The following is a 20813-nucleotide window of genomic DNA, read 5'->3' on the forward strand; positions in this document are numbered from 1 at the left end:
AGGTAGATGCCAGTAGAGAAATATGTCCTAAAGTACCAATCACTGAAAGCCATGTTGGAGAGTTCCTTCACTACTAAATGCATTTGACACTAATTGCTGTTTATTGAAGGACCTGAGTGAAACATCACAGACATATATCTGGATACTCCCTGCAGCTGTTTCAGTTTTCTGTATTTCCCACTGTTGGTGTCCCACTTCCTAGGACCAGGTCTCTTGTGGCTGGCTCCTCTGCCTGCACAGGGGTGTGGCAAAGAGGGGGCTGCTGTTTCTTACCCAACACAACAATGAAAACAGGAAGCTTGAATGTGTTCATTTTTCACCTGTCTGCTTGTTGAAAAAAAAAAAAACCAAAGGTCCATACTGGTTCTTCCTCTACTGATATTTTAAATTATTTTAATCTCAGCTAATATTGCAAGCTCTTTTTTTTTATAATTATATTTCATTTAACCGAGTTATCTGCAATTAATAGTTCAGGTAGGGGAAAGATACGTTCCAGGAGACTCTTGCTGGATCGATTAAAATTCAATAACGTCCGAAAAAATACTTATACAAACAATATGGTAGAAGTCATATTTATTGATAAAAATTAATATATCTGCTATAAAATTTGTAACAGTAATGCAACTGAATATTTATTTTGATGCATAAACCTGAATGTTACATACCAAATACAATACAGTAACACTGGTTTCCTCCTTATTTACACGTTTATGAAAATTGATATGCAATCCATGTTAAAAGAACTTGTAATGGAGAATAGTTACATTAGAAAAATAATATTCTTGATAAAGCATTCTTGAGGACTCCAATCACATTTTCAGGCCTCTTTCAATAAGGCAAAAAATCCCTGGTACAGCATATAACTTAATTTACAAAATACAATAACTTCAGACACATCTTCAAGTTTTCTTTTGGTATGCTTTTCCTCACTGCAAAATTACTCAATTCTCTTACTAAACAGAAAGAACTTTCTATAACAAAACTTAATGAGTTCTACTACATATTACATATAAATCGCTGTAGCTTAGCGACCATAACTGGGCAATCTTTCTCCTTAGCTGTTTGCTCAATGAGCTTTTCTTAGATGTAGGACATGTAGTATTTTGAAATCATTATGACTGTGGTATCTTTCTTCAGTTTTCATAGGAAACAATCTGTCACATTTTGAAACTTTTTTTTAAAATTTTATTTTATTTTAGGAACTGGTGCACAACTACATTTCCACTCACAAGAGAACGTCACAAATGTAACTAAAATTAGGCTTGGATAACTTTGAAAACATACTACTATGTGCCCAAACCCAAATTTCTTACTTTAATACTTTATAACCCTGCCATGCTCTAGGAATTCTTCTTCTGCATAGCTTCATTACTAGTCACAGTCAGACAGTTTTAATTCCTTCAAAGGCACAAAACTTCCACCTCTTTTCCAGTGTTGCTCCTACACCAGTGAATTCTTGTTTAAACATGCGTGGCAGTCTCATCAAAAGCATTTCTATCTCATTTGCAGAGATCTGAGAAAGAAACAAAGGTAAAAATTAAAGTGAGAAAGCTGCTCTGTAGCTTATAAAAAAGAAACATTAAGAACAGATATAATAGGGGAGCAGGGGAGAGGAATCCAGGGCATATGAAAACAGCCAACCATTATTATTTTTTTTTTAACCTCAGCTTGACATGAATTTCCTGACTCCAAAGCAAGTGCAGATTCCTCACAGGAATAATTTTGCTCATGTGGGTGGCATCCCACTGTAAAGCAATGACAACTGCCATGTCAGGGTTGTGGCCACAGTGTGGTATGAAGTCCATCTAAAAATTACAGTCATGGGTGTTCTTGTGAGGAGGAGGAAGCAGATGGGACCTTATTCTTCTTCTTATCCAACGCTTTTGAATTCTTCTCCCAGCTCTATCAGTTCTTCTCCTTCAAAAAGAAGGAGCTCCCTGCTGTTACTGAAGGCTGACTATCCCTGGAGCCATCTTCCCTTGGTCTCACTCAATTCTGCAGTCCCAGATAATTAAGAGTAAAGCTCCCAGTTTTGAACTGGTCAGGATGTTTTCATCTTTCCAAAACCTTAATGACTGCTCACCTTCCTAATAGGCAAGATGCTCTCATTACAGAAAAACTTTCACAAAAGCAACCTTCCTGGTATAATCAGTAGGGAAGACAAGAAATGAACTGGCATGGAATATGAGCCATTTTATCCTACTGCATCTAAAGTGGTGGTCATGAAAGGAACAGCAAAGAGATCTATGGGTGCTGCCTGTTATCCACAGGCATCTCCACGGTTTGAAAGGCTTCTCTGGAAATAATGATACTTCTGCTTATTAATACTAGTAGAAACCTTCCATGATGAAACCCTTCCTTTTTAAAACAGTCTATAAACATAAAATGTGCTAATTATACCTCACTACACCCAAGGGGGTTGAAAAAATATCTATTGCTTCTTATTTTTCTGTAGGGGTTAGTGCAGCAGAAAGATTAAATGATTTGCTAAAAGTGGCACCAAAACTCAGTGTTGGAGGCAGTCTAAAGCCTCAGCATGATCCAATCCATCTTTTAAGTACTCACGTGGCAGCTGTGGGTTTCTGGTTACTTTTGTGCAATGTATCTGAGCCCTCAGCCCACACGGGTATGCTGACCTTATCATTCCTGTTCAGGCGAGGAATGACAGGCTAACCATGGAAAGTAATTGAAATTCATCTCTGAAATTGCATCTCTGGATCGTGCTATTAAAAAGTAATTTGTTTCTACAAGCAGCTGCTTCCAAAATAAACCAACGAGGTCAAATTTTGCAGCTTGTGTTTATTATGCAGTAGGTAGGTCCAGCGGTAGCTGCAGAGATGGAGACAATGCTCCTTCCTTGAGGGCTCTGTTTGCAAGTCAAGAGGTGCCCTGGCAGCCTCACAGAAGCCCTCAGGTTACTCATGTGAGCAAAAACTCAAGGACGGAGCCCACAGTCATGTGCAAGAAGGGACCACAGCACTGCAGGGTGAGAATGTTGAAGAGCTCTCTGGGAAGAAGCAATGAGCAGCAGGGCTGGAGCCTATAGAGTCCATAATTTGGAAGATTCCTGTTATCACTCAAGAGATACAGAGCTGGAGAGGTCATCCAGGGGAAAAAGCGGTTGAAACTTGGCCAAATGCTGTGTTAAGGGAGGGCTTGAAAGAAAACTGAGGAGATTGGACAGACTGGGTGATTCAGGACAAGATGAAGCAAAATGCACCTTTGGCGGGGCACAGAGAAGCAGAAGAATGGCTGGTGTGAAGCTCTGGATTAATCTTGATAATGAGATGCTCTTGATAAAATCAGACATTTAAAAAAGAATTCAAATTCACCAGTTTCTCCCCTCTTTCTCCCCTCTTTCTCCCATCCCCATCCCCATCCCCTACTCCCTTTTCATTGTGTGTGGCTGTAAAGCGCTAGCAAACCTAAGTTGCCGTGGCCTGAAGGCAGTGCCTAACAAATTCATCATCCTTCCTCACTCATCAGTGCAGCCTGTTGTAGTTCCAGTGAGCTTCTAGGTCAGGATCCTCTCTGCTTTTAGCTCTAGGCTTTTTTGTAGAAACACAGGAAAGATCCAGGATCATCCAGAAGCATGAAGCAGCCCATCAAAGCAGTGGGAAGCTGATCTCATCTGTGGGCTGAGAGTACTGTTCAGGAGCAAAACATTACCAGAACCAAAGGAGTTGTGTTACAAGAAGATCTGGGAAAGCACCATCATCCAAGTATTGGCAGATGTGGGACAGAGCTGTGGCTGGATGCAGGGTGTCCCCTGCATCTGAGTGTCCCTTGCAGCCTGGCATCCTGCAGAGCTGCTGTTTGGCACCTGGAGTACCATTCACCTGATCATTTCACACTTGAGCTTCTCACCCGTGACTTGCTAAATATTCAGTGCAGAGGAATAGGCCCTTTTGGGGGCTTGATTTAATTTCATTCTACAGCAGAAATTAAAAAGTAAATCAAAGAATCTTATCTTACAGGTATGTATCGACTGTAAGTCTACTGTATGATCTGATGCATTAAGCACTTTGCACACTCTTTTGTGTTTGCCTCACTTTTGTCTTTGCCACAGCTTCACTGAAATTGGTAAGGTCACCCAATTCCTTTATGTGGTCATCTCTGCTCCCACATGGAGACAAAAGACATGAAACATGGTCCATTCCTGTGTTCATGAAGGTTCAGTTCAGTATGACACACGACTAACAACTTCTCAAAGAATAAAGGGCTATCTCCAAAAACTGCACAGTTTGATGGCCGTGGCCACACCTGCCTCCTGTTCTGCTTTTTTTCTCTGCAGCTATATTTCAGCATCATATGTGTCATAAAATCAGCCTAGTCTTTGCCATTTAGAGCTCTGCTCTTCTGTGCCACAAAGGATAGCTAAGCAGTGCGAGGCAAAGACCTCAACACGAGCACGTGCACTGTAATTTGCAAATGAATAAAGACTGCAAACCCCCAAGCCCCATATCCCATTATCTTTCTAATGGAAATGCATGAAGAGTTTAACCTGCAGTAAAGAATAATACAATATTTCTAAAGAGAAAACAGATTTTGATTAAATTTTTTTTACCCTAGAGTCCAACTGCTGCATATAAGACCAAAGGTACTCTATATTGGCTCCAAAAGGGTGGACATGAAGAAATGTGGATATGATACCTGTAATAAAAACAGACACAAAGTATTAAAATTACCTCAGACACCGTATCATTAAAATAGGCAAAATAATTCTGAAGAGTCTGTTCTTGAAGGTTTTTCAATATGAATTATGATTCTTATTTTCCTTGCGGCACCCAATAAACATAACAAAACAGCACATTTTTAATACAGTCATAGTAACATGCTAAATACAATAGCTCATCTTCAGGAAATGACAGCAGTTAGCAAGTAAGTGACCAAGATAATATACTGATGAATAAAGGAATTTCTAAACAAAGCCTTGCTGGGAGCATTTCAACTACTAATTTTATGCTTGATTTACCAATATAAAATTGTGGATATTGTAATGGTAAAATTATTGTTTTTTTCCCCTTCACTGGATTCTGTGTTGTGAAAACGTATCATACAATTGTGTCAGAACCCTCACTCCCTCAAATTTTTCTAGTAATTATGCAGATGCTGGTTATGAAAAGTGTTTAATCCGTATTACCCCTAACTGCTGCTGAAGAAAACACAAATGCTTTATGACATATTTGCTTATTTACTTTTTCTTAAGAGAGAACACTTTCTGTCTATCTTCATTGTTGTTCTCAGGATGATTATGAGAGGTATGGGAATTAAAAGTGGCTTAGAAGGAGTCAGGATCTAAGTCTAGAGATTTTTTTCTGCAGTGAAAATCAAGTGCCAGCATTAAGAATGATGACCAGAGAAAACAAGATTTGGGGCAGCAGTACTGCTATTAAAAGCATTATCCAATTTCTCCTCTTCTAAGCACACAGTGAAAATACAAAATGGCATGTGTGCTACTTGCTGTTTGGGGAGAGCTGAACTGTAAAAATCAGAACAAATATTTTCAACTCTCTTTGGATGGGCTTCTTAGTTGAACCACCCTAGGGGAAGTTTCTTATACTTAAATCATAAACACCAGGATTAAAAATGCTTACAAATGACAAAAATGGGTCACTGTATCTTGTGTACTGCAGGCCATACTGCTTTCTTGATGCTGAATGAATTAGGATAATCTTGGATTTCATTTTTCCCCAAGTACTGGCCATGGTTGAAACTGATAAGCAATATTTAACGCATTTTAGACTGGCTTTGCAAAGAACACCTTTTTTCTCCTCCACTTTTCAAACAGCATTTACAAACTTCTGATCCTGCATAAGGAATGGCATGTAAAACATATTTTGCTATGGCAAGTCCTAGCAGCAGTAACCTTCCTTGTGCTGTGGGTGACTACAGGTAACCACACAAGAGCTCTAGAAGCAAAAGCCAAGACCATCACACTTGGATGAGATGACTGGAAATCCAATTTGTACTCAAATCATATTTTACTAGTGTTGTTGCATCTGTTATGTGATTCCCATGGCTTTTTAATTCAGGACATTCAAAGCCAGCTCTTTCATATAATGTAAATAATAAGTAACTTGCCAATATTTTGTAGTTATTGACTGGAGTTCCATTGTTTATATTTTTTTTCTTTTTTTTCTCTTTTCCTCTAAGACAACATTGTTATTTTTTGAAATACAGAAAAACTTAGTGAATGGATGGAGGCAAGGCCCATTTTTCCGTTGCCACACCTAATCATGCCTCAGAGGAAGAGATAACATGAAGTCCATCTTGAGGAATCTTTAATCTTTGAACTGTGAGTCAGTTGTGGGGGGGTATTAAGAGCAGCAATATCTGAACTGAGGTTATTCGGTTTATCTGAGTGTGCCACTGAACAGCAGATGTATGGGACCCACTTTGGGACACTGCCACTGTTTGTTACCATCAAATAGTGAGTGACCTAGGAAAAAAGTTTGTTATTCTGTTCTTAAAATCACATGCTTGCTCTCTTTCTCACAGAATGAACTTTGAAAAAACCAAACACTGTCCCCTACAATTAAAAGTTTCAGATTTAATTATAACAAGCGGAATTCAATCAAGTCATACATTTCTGTGCATTCCACTGTTTTGCATCTCACTAGTCACAGGGAGTTTGTGTAGTAAGCACTTTAAACATTTAAATACATTCTTCACCTTCAAATGACCTCTTTGATCTGAACTGAACTTGTGAATTGCTGAATCTGTGCCTCAGCAATAAACCAGCAATCTTCCTGCCTAGGTGATGAAAATGAGTTGCATTTAAACAAACTAATGTAGTTTTGGAGCCATCATTTATCAGGGTACCACTGATATGTGAAAAGACCAAACCAAAGAAATTAAGCCCATTCTTTCAGATCAACATTTCTGTTGCCATGCCAGAGGGCACACTTTGGAATTGTGGGCTTTGTGCTCCCTGAAAACTTACCCCACTGAAACCAAATGCAAAATATGCACAAGTCTAAATGGGGCCTGTTCCCTCCAAGGGTAGCATGGGTACAGCCAGTTCTGTGTGGCTAAATGCCTGATACCAGTTAGCTGGCCCACTGCCTATAAGCTTTAGCTCTAGGCACTATTTAAGAGTTTATTTTAAAAGTTTTATTCTAGGTAAAGGGTATGACAGTCCTTGTGGTATTCTTTATAAATATTCATATTGCTAATTCCCTCACCTAATGTCAAAGGCATAAATCTGGCTTGCTTAATACATGCAGTATATGTATTTTCTTTGCTTGGTAGTTTACTAATATTATTTCCACCCCCTTTTCCTTCACCACTTTGTCTAATAATCATGTAACAAGCTATACAACTCTGGCCTGCTAAATCTTGATGTAAATAAAGTCATCATACATTCATGCCGCAAGTCTAAATGCAGATCCTGCAGTTTTGTCATACCTGAAATCCTTTAATTAAACTGCAGAATTTTTCAGAAAGGCAAAGTTCACTTGTATTTTAGGATTTTTCTTACTAAAAGCCATTCTGAACACAGATAAAAAACCAAAAATCTATTTTTTCTTTTTTACTGGTATTAGGACAAAGATGTGTGTAAACATATATGCAAAACAGAAACCTGTTAGAAAGTGTTCTCTTCTCAAAAATCTTCTTTGAGTTATCTTACCTATTAATAGTGCCTCTTTCTCTGATTTTAGACCTGGGCTTCGTTTCTCTGAGTTTTTTTCTCTGTCCTGGTTGACCAATGCTACTGTCAATACATTGATTTCCTATAAAGTTTAAAAAAAAACAAACAGGTGGTCATGTAGATTCCATTTACCTTGATTAAACTTGTCTGCTTCCTTTCAACTCTATAAAAAAATAATTACTTTAATTCACATCTAAAGACAAGACAATTATAAATAATTGATTTGTTTACAGAATATTAAGACATATTTTGAACTACCTTTTTGCCAAGTGCTGCCAAGAAGAGAAATTTTGCTTGCAGAGTAAGTAATAACTTTGTTGCTAGTGCTTCTTCATTATAACAGCTGGAGAGATTGTGCCATAAAGTGTGGGGATGGTCAGAAAACTCACATTTTCTAGCTATTAAAGCTGTAAACCAAGACCGCCTCCAGGGAACATGGATGGAGACATTCAGCTACAACCACAAGAGTAAATTCAGCAGCCACTAACAACATTTCTAGCTACTAGAGCACAACCCTTTGCCCTGTTACACTCTTCAACCAGGGCCTGGCATTGGCCCATCCCAAGCAATTCTCAGGTATTCTCAGGTTTGGGGGGTTGGCACATTTCAGGAAGACCATTCCTAACGGGTGGTTTGCATAACACTATCTTGTTTTAAGGACTGAAAGAGCACCAACCTGAAGGGCAAAAAAATCAAGGCTCCTACCTGGAGCTCTTTTTTTCTGGAATCAGGTGGCCTGAACCACCTAAATTTCATCTGAAGAGATCATATAGCAGATACTCCATCAGAAGTACCCAGGCAGTTGTGTGACTGGGTATATGTGAATAAATTATTTCCAAGGCATGCAAGTGGCCTCAGAATGTACTGCACAATATCCAAGCGTGTCCATGGGCTGTTTCCATGGAGTAGCCAATGTGCAGTAACTCGTTCCTCGGTGTGGCAATGACTCACGCTGCTGCATCTGCTCTGCGAAATGCTCAGCAGTTCCATGCGAAACCTCGGAGGCAGAGAGCATGGCGCTGGAGACACGGTGGTGTGAGGTGGGACTGTGAAGGAATGGTGCTCTTGTTCTGTTTGAGGGAGTCAAGGTAAGCTGCTGGAGGTTGCGTGGGACTGGGCAGCCTTAAATGCAAGCAAATATGTACTATGTGGTGTAACGCTGTGGCTCATTTTGGACAAACCCATGGTGTGGTGCCTTGCTTCAAAATTTTTGGCAAATATTTTTGGCAATAAAAGGGGATACTGGGCTTGAGTTGCTCTGAGGCATTTCTGAAGGTGTGAATCATCCATGCTATAAAAAGACATAAACTCCAAAATTTGTCAAATGTGCTTCTTTATGGATGACTAAAGGCTTCACAGTCTGAGGGGCTGGTAAAAAGAGTCACATGCTTCCTCATTTTTAATTGAAAAAGAAACAAACAACATAACCCAAAAACCCCCAATGAAACAGTCTGTGCTCTTCATAGGTCTGCTCCAAGGGGGAGCTGCCAGACAGGCAGTGCCTGATGGCTCAGATGCATTCAGATGGAGTCAGGTGTTTCTTCATGTCACAAAGAAGTGAAGCTGCTGAGTGTCAGCTAAGGAACTCTATGTGCACATAAGTGACATACACACACACATGTGCATCCTCAGCCCCCAGCAACACGGGGCTCTGACAGGCCCTGGACCACACCAAACGAGGTGTGAGGTCCACTGGGTCATGCGGGGTTTGTTGCAGCTGTAATGGCCAGCTGAGGCATTTCTGCTGGCCACAGATCTATGTGTAGCTGTGCATGTGTCAGCCTTTGCTGGCTTTTGCGTTAGTAGAGACCAAATAACTTTTCAGTTGTATATTTTAGCTTAGGGAGTCTGAGGTTCAGGTGTTGGCAGTGATCCTCCCTTAAAATAATGGTGTTCCTGGGTGCTCTAGCAGCTACATCACCTTGCCACTAGCACTCCTGTAGTGCTGTAATACACAAGGCACATTATAGCTTTTAGAGCAGCAGCATGCTCTAAATTGTCCAGCACTGTTGATTCTCCTCCTGACAGAGCCAAAGGCTAATGCAAATTCTGATCTACTGCTGCCCATGACATCCAAAAGCAGTGAAAGGAAATCCAAGCAAGAAACTGAAATAAAAGGTGTTTACCTGACTTTCTCCAAGAAGGCAGTAATGACAAGGGGGTTACAGATCAGAACAGAGCTGTATGACAGATTTTGTGATACTGCAGCAGAAAAGCAGAGCAGCATATGCCACCAAAGCTTGTATAGGTTAAGATGTAACTTTGACTTCATCAGAGATAGAAAAGTAGTCTAAAAACAGCAGCTCCTGAGAGGGGAAAGTGGGAACAGAGAGATGTGTATTTGATATAACAGGCACCAAACACACCACACTGGCAGTTTCAGGTGGGATTAGAAGTTTTGTCAAGCAGTGATGCAGAGAAAAAAACTATAATCCCATTGGGAGCAATGAACAGATGGATTCTCATTTAATGCCTAGATTTGAGCCTCTGCAGAACATTTCATATGATTTATAGGACAGTGTAAATGGATGCTAAAGGAAGTCACATCAAGTCTTCCTTAGCTGTATGTTGGAACAGAGGATAAAAGAGTAAAAGTTTTTTTATGGGGAAGCCTGAGGAAATGAGTGGCAAAGATAGATACTCAGAAAACCAGAGGCTTTAGAAGAAAGTTGCAGGTTCTTGGAGGCTTTAAAAGGAGAGGTTTCTGCCATCCAATGCTACCTGCCTCACAGAAGATAATAAATTAGATCACCCTGATGTATTCAGCTGCCAAAAGAAGTTTGTGCAGGCCATGAGATACAGGGTGTGCATAGTCACATAAAGTAAATCAGAATTCAGTAGCAATGCTGCTAGGAATTAATAGTGGTTTAAGAGAAATGGCATAATTGGGTCTAAAAAATGGGTGTGAAATTCACCCAGAAACTGGGCTAATTATAGCGTAAGTGAAAACCTTAAGAATCTGACAGCATACTGCAGATATAAATCTGGTACCTATGAAGCCTTTACAACAAATCCTCATGCAGTTAATTTACACTTTTTTAGAGGCACTACTTATGTCAACCCACAGAAACAAGACTTTTGAGAGTACAAAGGTGAATGAGCCAATAAATAATTGGAAAAAAACAGTTAGGTCACCTCTCTGACATGAGAAAAAGCTACTGATCACCAGATGCCTGAGGAAAATTATTTAATATATACTGCATTACAGTATTTCCTTTCTTTCCTGGAGACCATTCTTTATTTGGCAAATTATATTTTCTGAGGCCCTAAGCAGTCTCCTTCAGCAGGTTTCATTATAAAAGGAATATTTTGCTACCATCTGTCAGTTACTGCATTAAAGGACAAGAACAGAGCTGAGCATGTGCAAACTGGTACTTATTAGAAATGAAATGACCTTGCTAGAACTAAACATAGTGTGTGAAAGGCTTAATCCAGGTTAAATCACACCTGGAGATCATTAGGGACCTGGTCCTATTTATTATTCACAAATTATGTCAGGTATTGGAAACCGAGGAGGACCAATTTGATGACGACAGCTGCAGAGCTGCTCAGTATGAATGCAACCATTCTGTGTGATGCTTTCACCATTGCCAGCTTAGAGCTTTTTCTCACAAATGACACTTTAATCCATCAGCAGATGATGAAAAGCCATGAGTTTGCCTCATGGGATTGAAATCCCTGTGGCTCTGCAGATATCCCTTGGGACCAGCATTTTGATTCACAGCTCCCTGAACCAGGGAGGGAGAAAGAGGCAGAGAGACTTTCTGGAAAACTTTCATGAGAACTTGCTGGATGAAACAGGACAGCAAATAAAAAATTTATCCCATGGACTATTAATTTCCACAAGCAGATCTCTGACACCACCATTGACACAGAGCTGATAGGTGTGACGAGTCATACATGGCAGTTTTGCACATGGATGTATAAAGGCTGCAAGGTGGGAGAGAAGTTTGGTTTTCATCATTCACTCAAGTATCTTGGCTTCTTTTGGAAGAGGCATGGGCAAATATATTGCACCAAAAGTTGCCTGGTCTCATTGTCCAGAGAGCAGGTGGGTCTAACACTGGAGACACAGCAAATCACAGCGTGACTCCTGAGAGAAATGCACTTGCTAGAGGAAGACACAGAGCTCCTGAAGAGTAGAAGAGATGTGCTGATATTCTACAGAAGATAGTCACAGATCCTCTAAGAACAAAAGGCTAGCTCTGCACTCCAGGGCTCTAGCAGATAAGAAAACTCCAGATATTTAGGCTGGATAACTTGGGTGTTTCTCTCCCTTCTTGGTTTATTTTTTCCCCTATGCAAAAGTAAGATATTAAATAAAACTTTCTCAATCTAGATAGCATTAATCCTCTTCAAGTCAGTCTTGAACTAGTGCAAAAAAAGCAGACAATATAAAATATTTGTTCTTGCCTGAAAATATACACTAGCTAGCATCACTAAAAATGGGGGGAGTGAGGACTTGATATTGTTCATAAACACTGAACAAGAGTTGAAGAGGGCTTGCACAGCAGCTACCCTACCTGGAAATTCCCCTGGCCAGAGTGCAGTTCTATACCATCTGTTGTTCAGGACTCTCCTTTGAAAGGCAGAATATAGGATTTAATGACTGTGACATTGAAGATACCTGACACATGCCCAGGATGCAATGACATTCAAAGACATGAAATATTCCCTCCACTCTCTGAGTAATTTAGGTATTTGATAATTATCTTTGAATCTAGGGGGAACAATGACTGCTTGTGTACTGTCTTCAAAGACCTCATTTTCTTTGTTGTAGTTTATGGAATTCTGAAGAATTGTGTGGTGAGGGGGTAAAAATAATATCGAGTCTTCTGACAGGCCCAGTAAAAATCCCATAAACTTACCAGCCCCTGGAAAAGTTTGCATTTTTACTACATGTACAAAGCCAATTGTCTGAGGCATTAAAACAGTGTCAGAAAAAGGAAAGACTTGATGTTTGTCACAGCAGGCAAAACAGAGCAACTGCTGAATGTTGTTAGATGTAAGGGATACACCACACTTTCTCATCAGCCAGGGGATTTATGAGAGAAAATGAGTAGGAGGAGAAAAAACTATATCTGAAACATAAGCAAAAATCTTGCAGGCTATTAACAGCAGGCCAGAGAGATGCTATAAGCTTGAAAATAAAAGGTAATTTTAAAATTCTGGTAGAAGAAAGAGCCATGCACGCGATACCAAATCCAGCCTATAAGGTATTGAAAGGCATACATGTGTCTGCTCTGAGCATACTGAACTGGGTTTGGAATTCAGGTGAGTTTGCCCAAGTTGCTTATTGAGGACCAGGCAGGTTTGATTGCAAACTTGGGTCAAAACTGGTCTGCAGCATGAAGAAACTAATGTATTTAATTTATTTGCATTTATCTGTGAACCTCCTATAATCTGGTATAGATGGGTTCGCCTTGCTAGTCGTTCTTTAAATGTACTTCAGAACTACATCTGAAAATTCAATCTTCCAGTTTTAACCTGAGTGGAGCATAATTCAATAACCAATCAAGTGAATGGAAGTCTTGCAATACTTTCAATGCACATCAAGTCAGGCATCTTAAATTTATGGGGACATGCAAGGTTGAGGTACAGGACAACTGTACAGCTTAGCATGGTTGTCAGCTGAGAATGAGCTACTGTCCTTGTCTATGTTCTTATCCACAGTGAATTCAAAATTATTCAGTCCAAGTCAAACTATTCTACAGTGAAAAAGCTTATTTAAATTTAACTTAAATCAAATTTCCTTGCAAATGTGGTAACGTATGAGTACACTCACAGGCAGTGATTGTGACTCAGATGATCAGGGCATCACAAAATCAGGCAGATGACCTTGGGAGATCTCTAGTCCAACCTTCTGCTCAGAGCAGGATCAGCTGCAATGGCAGAGTGTGTGGATGTGCATTGTAAAGGCAGCAATCCAATGGCTCAGGAGTTTCTCAGCAACATCCCAGTGCTGCACCCTTATCAAGAGAGGGGTGCCTCTGTCCCTGGCAGGAAGGATTTTCCAACCACCATCACTTGCTCCATCCTTGTGATACTTGCGATTCATGTTTTATTTCCGTAAGCACAAAGGAATACCATTACAGACTGGGAAAATGTGATAACCTAATCAGAGAGAAGAGAGTCCCCCGCCCCAGGTCCTCCCAGGGCTGTCACAAGAAAGTATCAGCCCCAGGGGCCGAACATGACACAGTGAACATCAGTCCACCTTTCTGAAACAGAGGATGTCAGGCTGCCAGGATTCAGTAGGATTCAGCATCTCCCAAAACCAGTAATAGATGGTTTGGGCCAAAGGTCTCTTTCTTTAATGGAACTTGCTCCCCTTCATTGGCTACACACGGTGTTGCGATGTGTGAAAATTTGGTTGAGTGTCTGAACTCGGAAAGTACCTTATCCTAACTTAAATAAACATCATTTGTGTTACATAGCTCTTCTCTCAGTCTGTTATCTTCAGTGACTGTTTCTGACTCTCTGCTGACTACTCCTCTAAAAATACTCTGACTAGAAAATTGCTCATAATTTTGATTAATATCATTCTTTTGTTGCTTCAAATGAATTATCTTGTGTCGGTGTATTAACTACTTCCTTCCTAGAAAGCTTATCTTTTACATGGTCCTGACTCCTTACAGCATAAGAACTGATTTTAGAAAAGTGGCTAGCACTAATTTAAATGGCCTTGTGACACACTGTCTATATGCAGAGAGGTTTCTTGGCTTTTCTATTTGTATTGGGATAACTCAGTTTACAGTAAAAATTTGCAGTGGTGCATCACATATGAAAAAAATAAGGCAAGGAATGAGGCATCCAACCATCTGCCCAAACCTAGGGCTCTCACAAGTAGCTAGTGCCACTGTTAGAGTGAGCACCAGGTCAAAAATTCCTTTAAAAAAGCCTTTGCTTTTCAGTGTTTTTGTTTTTTTTACTAGGGTCTTATCCTCCTCCTTCTACTACCTACCTACTGATGCAGAAGGACATATTTGCCATTCACTGCTGGTGGATATGACTGATCTATCATTAGAAATTATAGACACCAGGTTTCATTTTTTCATTCAAATCAAGCCTAAACTTGGTAAATTATTTTTTCTATGCAAGAAGCCAGTGTTGGTTTTGTCAGAAACAGCACACTGCAATTACTTTTAAAGGACACTCATATAGAAATTTACTTTAAAATTCACTAATATAGTATTTACTGTTATTGTAAATTTAAGAGTGCACTGGTTTTAACAAATAAACTGTTGAAAACTTGAAAAATTATCTGGCATTAAAATTATGCTAACAGCAATGTAGGCAAATTAGAACTGTGAATGTAAGACCTTGCGAATGAAAAACTTCAAATGGAAGGATCTAAGGTTTGTTTATCTGATTTATACTACATAATAGAAGCATTTTCAGGAGCGAAGATTAATTGTATTATGGTGCTCTTGACATTCTATTTTTCTGATCCATTTGCCAGAGAGATGCTTTCAACTTTTTCATTATAAAGCTTTTACTATTGTAACTTTCACCTGCTGAGTTTTAGGCAAGTAGCAATAATCTGAAAATGCTTTTCTCATTGAAACTATCTCTTCATATTTTTTCATTGTATTCAAGCACATTTATTTTATGGGAATGTACATACGCAAAATATGGAAGACTAATAGGAAAGTTACTTCATGCTCATTTTCAAAAGTATGATCAGGTTGCTTCATTTTCTAAAGCTGGATTTATGTGTAGGTTCCTGGTGACTTAACACAGATGTTTTATGTGATGTGAAGGTGGTTGCTTTGCAAGATAAAAGGTAATTGTCATTTTGCACATTTTGTTTTAGGGAATTGCAGAAAACCAATGGCTGGCTGAATGAAAGCATCACTTGCCCACCAGCTCTGCTGAAGTTATCGTAGGAGGAGGTACTTCATGTTTACTTGAGATTGAGAATTTTTGAAAACCCTTTGAAATGATCTTTAGCACAAATATTGCTCTTGCAATCTTTTCAAAAGAAAAGTTAAGAGAGTAAAACAAATGCTGTTAGCTTCCCTTCTGAGACTTGTAGAAGTTTTTAAAATGACTTGGTTGAAATAAAAAGTAACAGGCAGGGAAAACTAACCTTAAATGTCTTATGAGAGTGAATGGCTTTCTTCATGGTTTTGTATTTGAAAGATATTAACTTTAGGAATCTCCACATCTGAATATGCCAAAAAGTACTTAAACACTTTGGAATTTTTGTTCCTTTGAAGTGGGTCTTGATCAGGATGACAAACTCTTTCTGATGTTCCTTAGAGTGATTGGGAATATTGTTTGATGAAAAGCTCAACATGACCCAGCAAGGTGAGCTTGCATCCCAGTAAGGCAATTGTATCCTGGGCAGCATCAAAAGATTATCCAGCAGGGTGAGGGAGGGGATTCTGCCCCTCTGCTCTGCTCTGCTCTGCTCTGCTCTGCTCTGCTCTGCTCTGCTCTGCTCTAGGGTGAGACCCTACCTGTGGTGCTGGATCCAGCTCTGGGGCTCCCAACATAGGAAGGTCATGAACCTGTTGGAGCAATGCCAGAGAAGGGACATGAAGATGATAAGAGGGCTGGAGCAACTCTCCTGTGAAGACAGGACAGCTGTGGTTGTTCAGCCTGGAGAAGAGAAGGTTCTAAGGAGAGACCTTGGAGTATCTTGACGTACCTAAAGGGGGCTGCAAGAGAGGTGGAGAGGGACTTTTTACAAGGCCATGCTGGAACAGGACAAGTAGAAATGGCTTTATACTGACAGAGCAGGTTTAGATCAGATTCAAGGAAGAAATTCTTTACCGTGAGGGTGGTGAGACACTGGCATAGTTTGCCCAGAGAAGTTGTGGATGTCTCATCCTTGGAAGTGTTCCAGGCCAGGATGGATGGGACTTTGATCAATCTAGTCAAGTGAAAGCTGTCTCTGCCTGTGGCAGGGGATTGCACTAGATGATCTTTAAAGCCCTTTAAAATGAAAACCATTCTATGAAGAGTGGCTCTTAAGAATACTGAAGTCCCTTTCTCACTTCTGTCACTTTTTTCTATTCTGTGAAAGCCAGTTGGAAGGCACGTGAGCGTGGTGTACAACCCCCAGGAGTGCAGTAGAAGGCTTGTGGCTGAAGCAGAGGTGGCCCATCATCCTTCAGGTGGTTGCGGGGGAGCCTGAGTGCTCTGACAAGCCAATCTGCCTTGCACACTGTGTGGGTTAAGCACACAGCTGCATATGTATAAGGCTGAAAGTTATTCCTCACTAGAAATGACAGGATGACTCCTGTATACGTGTGCAGTATAAATACTCGGGGAAAATGCTTTGGGATGAAAGGCTCCACATAATGATCAGATATTATTAAAATGTCAGGTAGCTCTGAGCATTGAAGATCTGTCTCCCTGTGGAGCTCATATGAAATTTAAAGTAAAAAAAACTTTTGTGATTTGCTGAGTGGGTGGTGAATGGGTTTTATCATTGTGTCTCAGAGTTCTCTTTCTCCTCCCTCGGATGATCAGAATTCACTGCAATCAAAAGCCAAGTCACTCTGACACTCTTAATTAGGGACAAGGGAAGTGGTGTGATTTCTTGCTGCACATTAAAAAAGGGGTTATTTCTACAGCCCAGATCCACTTCAGGCAGCACATTCTGTGTCAGAATATACCTTGGTCTGCTCCCTGTTTGGTCCCTGTAGGGTTCAATCATAGCTGGAATCTCATAGAGACTCTGATTTAGCCAGCAGAGACCATGCTAATGAAACTCTTGCTGTCTTCTGTAAAGGCAAACCAGGGCTGGGGTGGCAAAGGGGGGAACTTGGGGAGATTTAATCTACCACTGTAAAAGAACTTCTAGAGGCTGAGTGGGCTCTTTGATAATATCCTAAACAGGCTGTTAAACTTCTGCTACTTTTCAGGCCTCGTGGTATTGAATTCAGGAGGCGGTCATTCCTCATGCCTGTCGCAGGAAGTAGGAAAGCTGCTGATCTGTGAACGGTCAGAGCTGCTTGAATCTATCATGCTTCACGTGCCTTAAAATGAGGAAATGAGAAGAAATTAGTGATGGAAGGGCTACAAATAAATGTCTGGAATGGAAAAGGTAGGGAGTAGAAAAGAGGCACAGCCACTCCTCACGCCCTGGCACTGGCCCCACCAGGACAGAAGAACCTGAATACAGACAGTGAAAGTGTCTCTCAAAAGCCCCTGAGACTGCTCCAATCCTATCAGGGTAAGGGTCCTTGCACCTTCTCCTAATGACACACCCATGATGAGAAACCAAACCCCACTTCAATCTTCTCAAGGACCTGTCCTCATCCCTGCACTCTCCATTATTCCTGCCCACTCTCTTTATACACCTGCAGAAGGGAGCAGTTACAACAAAAGGGGCTGGAGGGTAACCATACTCCATGCTCTTTCCTTCTCAGGCAGGGCAGAGAGACAAACCCCAGCTGCTGGCAAGGGCTGCCAGGACCTTTTCCTTATCCTCTGAAGCACTCAGGTGTCATGGCCTCAGTTTCTGCAGTGCCCAATCACACCCATGTGCTCCAGAAATGCCTGCTGCAAGGCCAGACGACTTCATTGAGGGGAGCCCAAGGAAGGTACTCAGTGACTAACATCAGTTTGCTGAGGCAGAGGTTCACAGTTTACAAACCTGGGAGGCTCAGACAGGAGAGAAACACACAATTCCTGACATGTGCAAGGCCTGCACTGGGGTTTTCTGGCCTGTAATTTTAGACTCAAATTGCTCTTATATAAGCCATATTGAACATTTTTTATTGCAAGCCTGTGCTGTTCTGGAAAGAGCAAGCCTTTTGAAGAGTGGGATTACCAGGAAATGACTGTTGCATGGACAAGGAAGTGAAGCAGAAGAATCAGCAATCACTTGGGATCTTCATCACCAAAGATGATCAGCTTCTGTCCCACACTCCCAAACTACTGGGATGATTTTGCACTCTTCTAGCTCCTACTCCTCTCCCTGTGTTCAGGACCCTTTCCATGTCACCTGGCTCAATGTGATGCTGCCACATCAAATGGCATGTGTGTACTAACACACACACTGAAACTTTCACAGCAGGCACCTTTGGATGCCTAAATTAAAGCTTTATATAGTGAAGCACAAAGAGTGAACTCTGATGAGTTTGATTTTTTTAATCTTTGCCTGACTTGTTGCAATAGGAAGCCTTACTTAACCATTTTTCCTTTGATGAAGATCATCAGCGATTAACCTACTCCATGAAAAGAGAAATCTAGGGTGTAGTTAGGAATATCATCACTTTCAGTGTAATATAAAGTAAGCAATGCAGTGATGTATCACCCTTCCTTAGAGTCAAGGATCATCTGGAAACTGCTTCAAAATCAAATACAAAAGACAAAAATTAAAGGAAGAATCAACATTAAATGTAAGATGCTTAAGTTGAACTCAAGAAATGCTCTGACAACAGCTTCAAGCATTCAAATGGAAAAATGCATCCCTGCTTAATATTATTGATTTTGTGTCTGGAGAAAAACCTGGGAACATTGTGTCCAAGCCGCGGGAGATGCTAACTGAAGGCAGACAGACAAATGCGGTCAAAGTCAGTACTTTGTTCAAACAACAAAACTCAAACAGAACAAAAAGCTGATCAAAAACCCTCCTTGTGGTAAAATCAGTTTCACTCTCTGAAATATATTCATTTCATTTTATTATGTTTTGGTGATAATGAGGTAACCCTAGAAGTCTTTTGGCAAAATTCTGACTTTTTAACCTGATGGGAATTTATTTAGTGACTTCAACAATGTCAGGACTTTGCCATGAAATTGCAATCAGCATTCAAAATGCTTCCGTGGCCATTATTCATGTCTTGCTTTGGTATGAATGTGGCAAACTGATACTCTTGATTAGAATTTTACAGCACTTTTATAAAGGGTAGGAGTTATTCACAGCAGCCATCTAAGGAAGGCAGATAGCTTACAAGGGAGAGAAACAAACTCCTGGAAGATCACCGAGTAATTCTAAAATGAGACTTGTATAAAAAAAACCACAAACTTTCCTTTCTCCACTTACAGTAGAGGGATACCATGGATGTTAACTTTCTGACCCCAAACCAGGCCACATATTCACTGTATTTGCATGCAGTGCCATATCTATACTGAATTCAGCAGTGAGCAAAAGGAGATCTTTGATCAAAACACAGAATTACTTTATATACCAGGGGCTTCACAGAAAGCCACTGAACTTATAGAAAGAGTAGAAGAATAAATTGTCTTTGTAGAGTTAGCCACAAAACATGTGATTAGCATTTTCCATTTGCAAAGTGGTCTCTACTCGAGCACAGCTCCCAAGCATGATTATTTTTTTCATGTTGGGAGTATTCAGGTCCCAGGAGTCTGTGAACATCCTTGAAGAGGATTATATCTCAAATTATGCAATCATAATTGTCCAGTGGTCATTATTTTCACTTCAGTTAAGACAGAGAAGTGAATGAAATACCATTTTATGCAGCAATGAAGAGGAAATGAAAAGGGGGTCAGATTAGAAGCAGGGACTGATCTCTTCCAAAGCACAGGACTGATGGAAATAAGCACTCAGTGACAGCACCTCTGGCAGTGCTGGCTGTTGAAGTCTCTGTTAACACCAGACCAGAATCTCAGGCTTTGTGTACTGCCTGAGCCCGACATTTGGCCTTTCCTGACACAGAGTATAGCTGGGAAATGTCAACAGCCATAACAAATATTACTGCATGTACCTAGCAAATCACTCATGAAACACCCTTATGACTCTGTAAAGAACCTTGTAAGATGGTTTTGCTTTCTGGAAATAACAGATGTACTGGCAGTGCACTAAAATTTTGGTCTACCCCACCCCAGCAGATTTGTGCATGAACTGACATGCAGGGAATGTGACATTGCAATTGCTGCAGCCTGTTAGTCAACTTAATTAATTTTTCTGCAAAAACAAGAGAAAAAAAATGAATGTCAGTTTGTAGGTTGGGCATCTATAAATTAATTCAGGAGGGAGGTTTTTCTTTTTCCAAAGGTGTCCAGATCCTTGTCTCCCTTTCAGGATGGTCAGGATGATGGTCTCACATAATGAGCATGTAGAAGACCAGGATTGGTCTAAGTATACATTTTCATCTGTATCTGCTTTTGCTGAGAAAAATATTTCCACTTTTTTTTTTTAATTAACGCCATTTTCTAATGTAAAAGATGATGCAGTCTA

General features: G+C 40.3%; 1 protein-coding gene across 16 annotated transcripts in view; it reads right to left on the reverse strand.

Annotated features, from left to right (window-relative positions):
* Positions 1-558: 558 nt before the first annotated feature.
* Positions 559-20813, reverse strand: part of ENOX1 (ecto-NOX disulfide-thiol exchanger 1) — a 352618-nt gene continuing 332363 nt past the window's right edge. For all 16 annotated transcript variants that reach the window (XM_086881222.1, XM_086881220.1, XM_086881228.1 and 13 more), the window contains 3 exons: positions 7634-7736; positions 4568-4653; positions 559-1513 (listed from right to left, as the gene is read on the reverse strand). In XM_086881222.1, the coding sequence (XP_086737348.1) occupies positions 1382-1513; positions 4568-4653; positions 7634-7736 (321 nt within the window). In that variant the 3' untranslated portion in view covers positions 559-1381. The remainder of the gene's footprint in view (positions 1514-4567; positions 4654-7633; positions 7737-20813) is intronic.

The sequence above is a fragment of the Cyanistes caeruleus genome, chromosome 3 (genome assembly GCF_971803275.1).
Source record: "Cyanistes caeruleus chromosome 3, bCyaCae1.hap1.1, whole genome shotgun sequence".
Taxonomy (NCBI): domain Eukaryota; kingdom Metazoa; phylum Chordata; class Aves; order Passeriformes; family Paridae; genus Cyanistes; species Cyanistes caeruleus.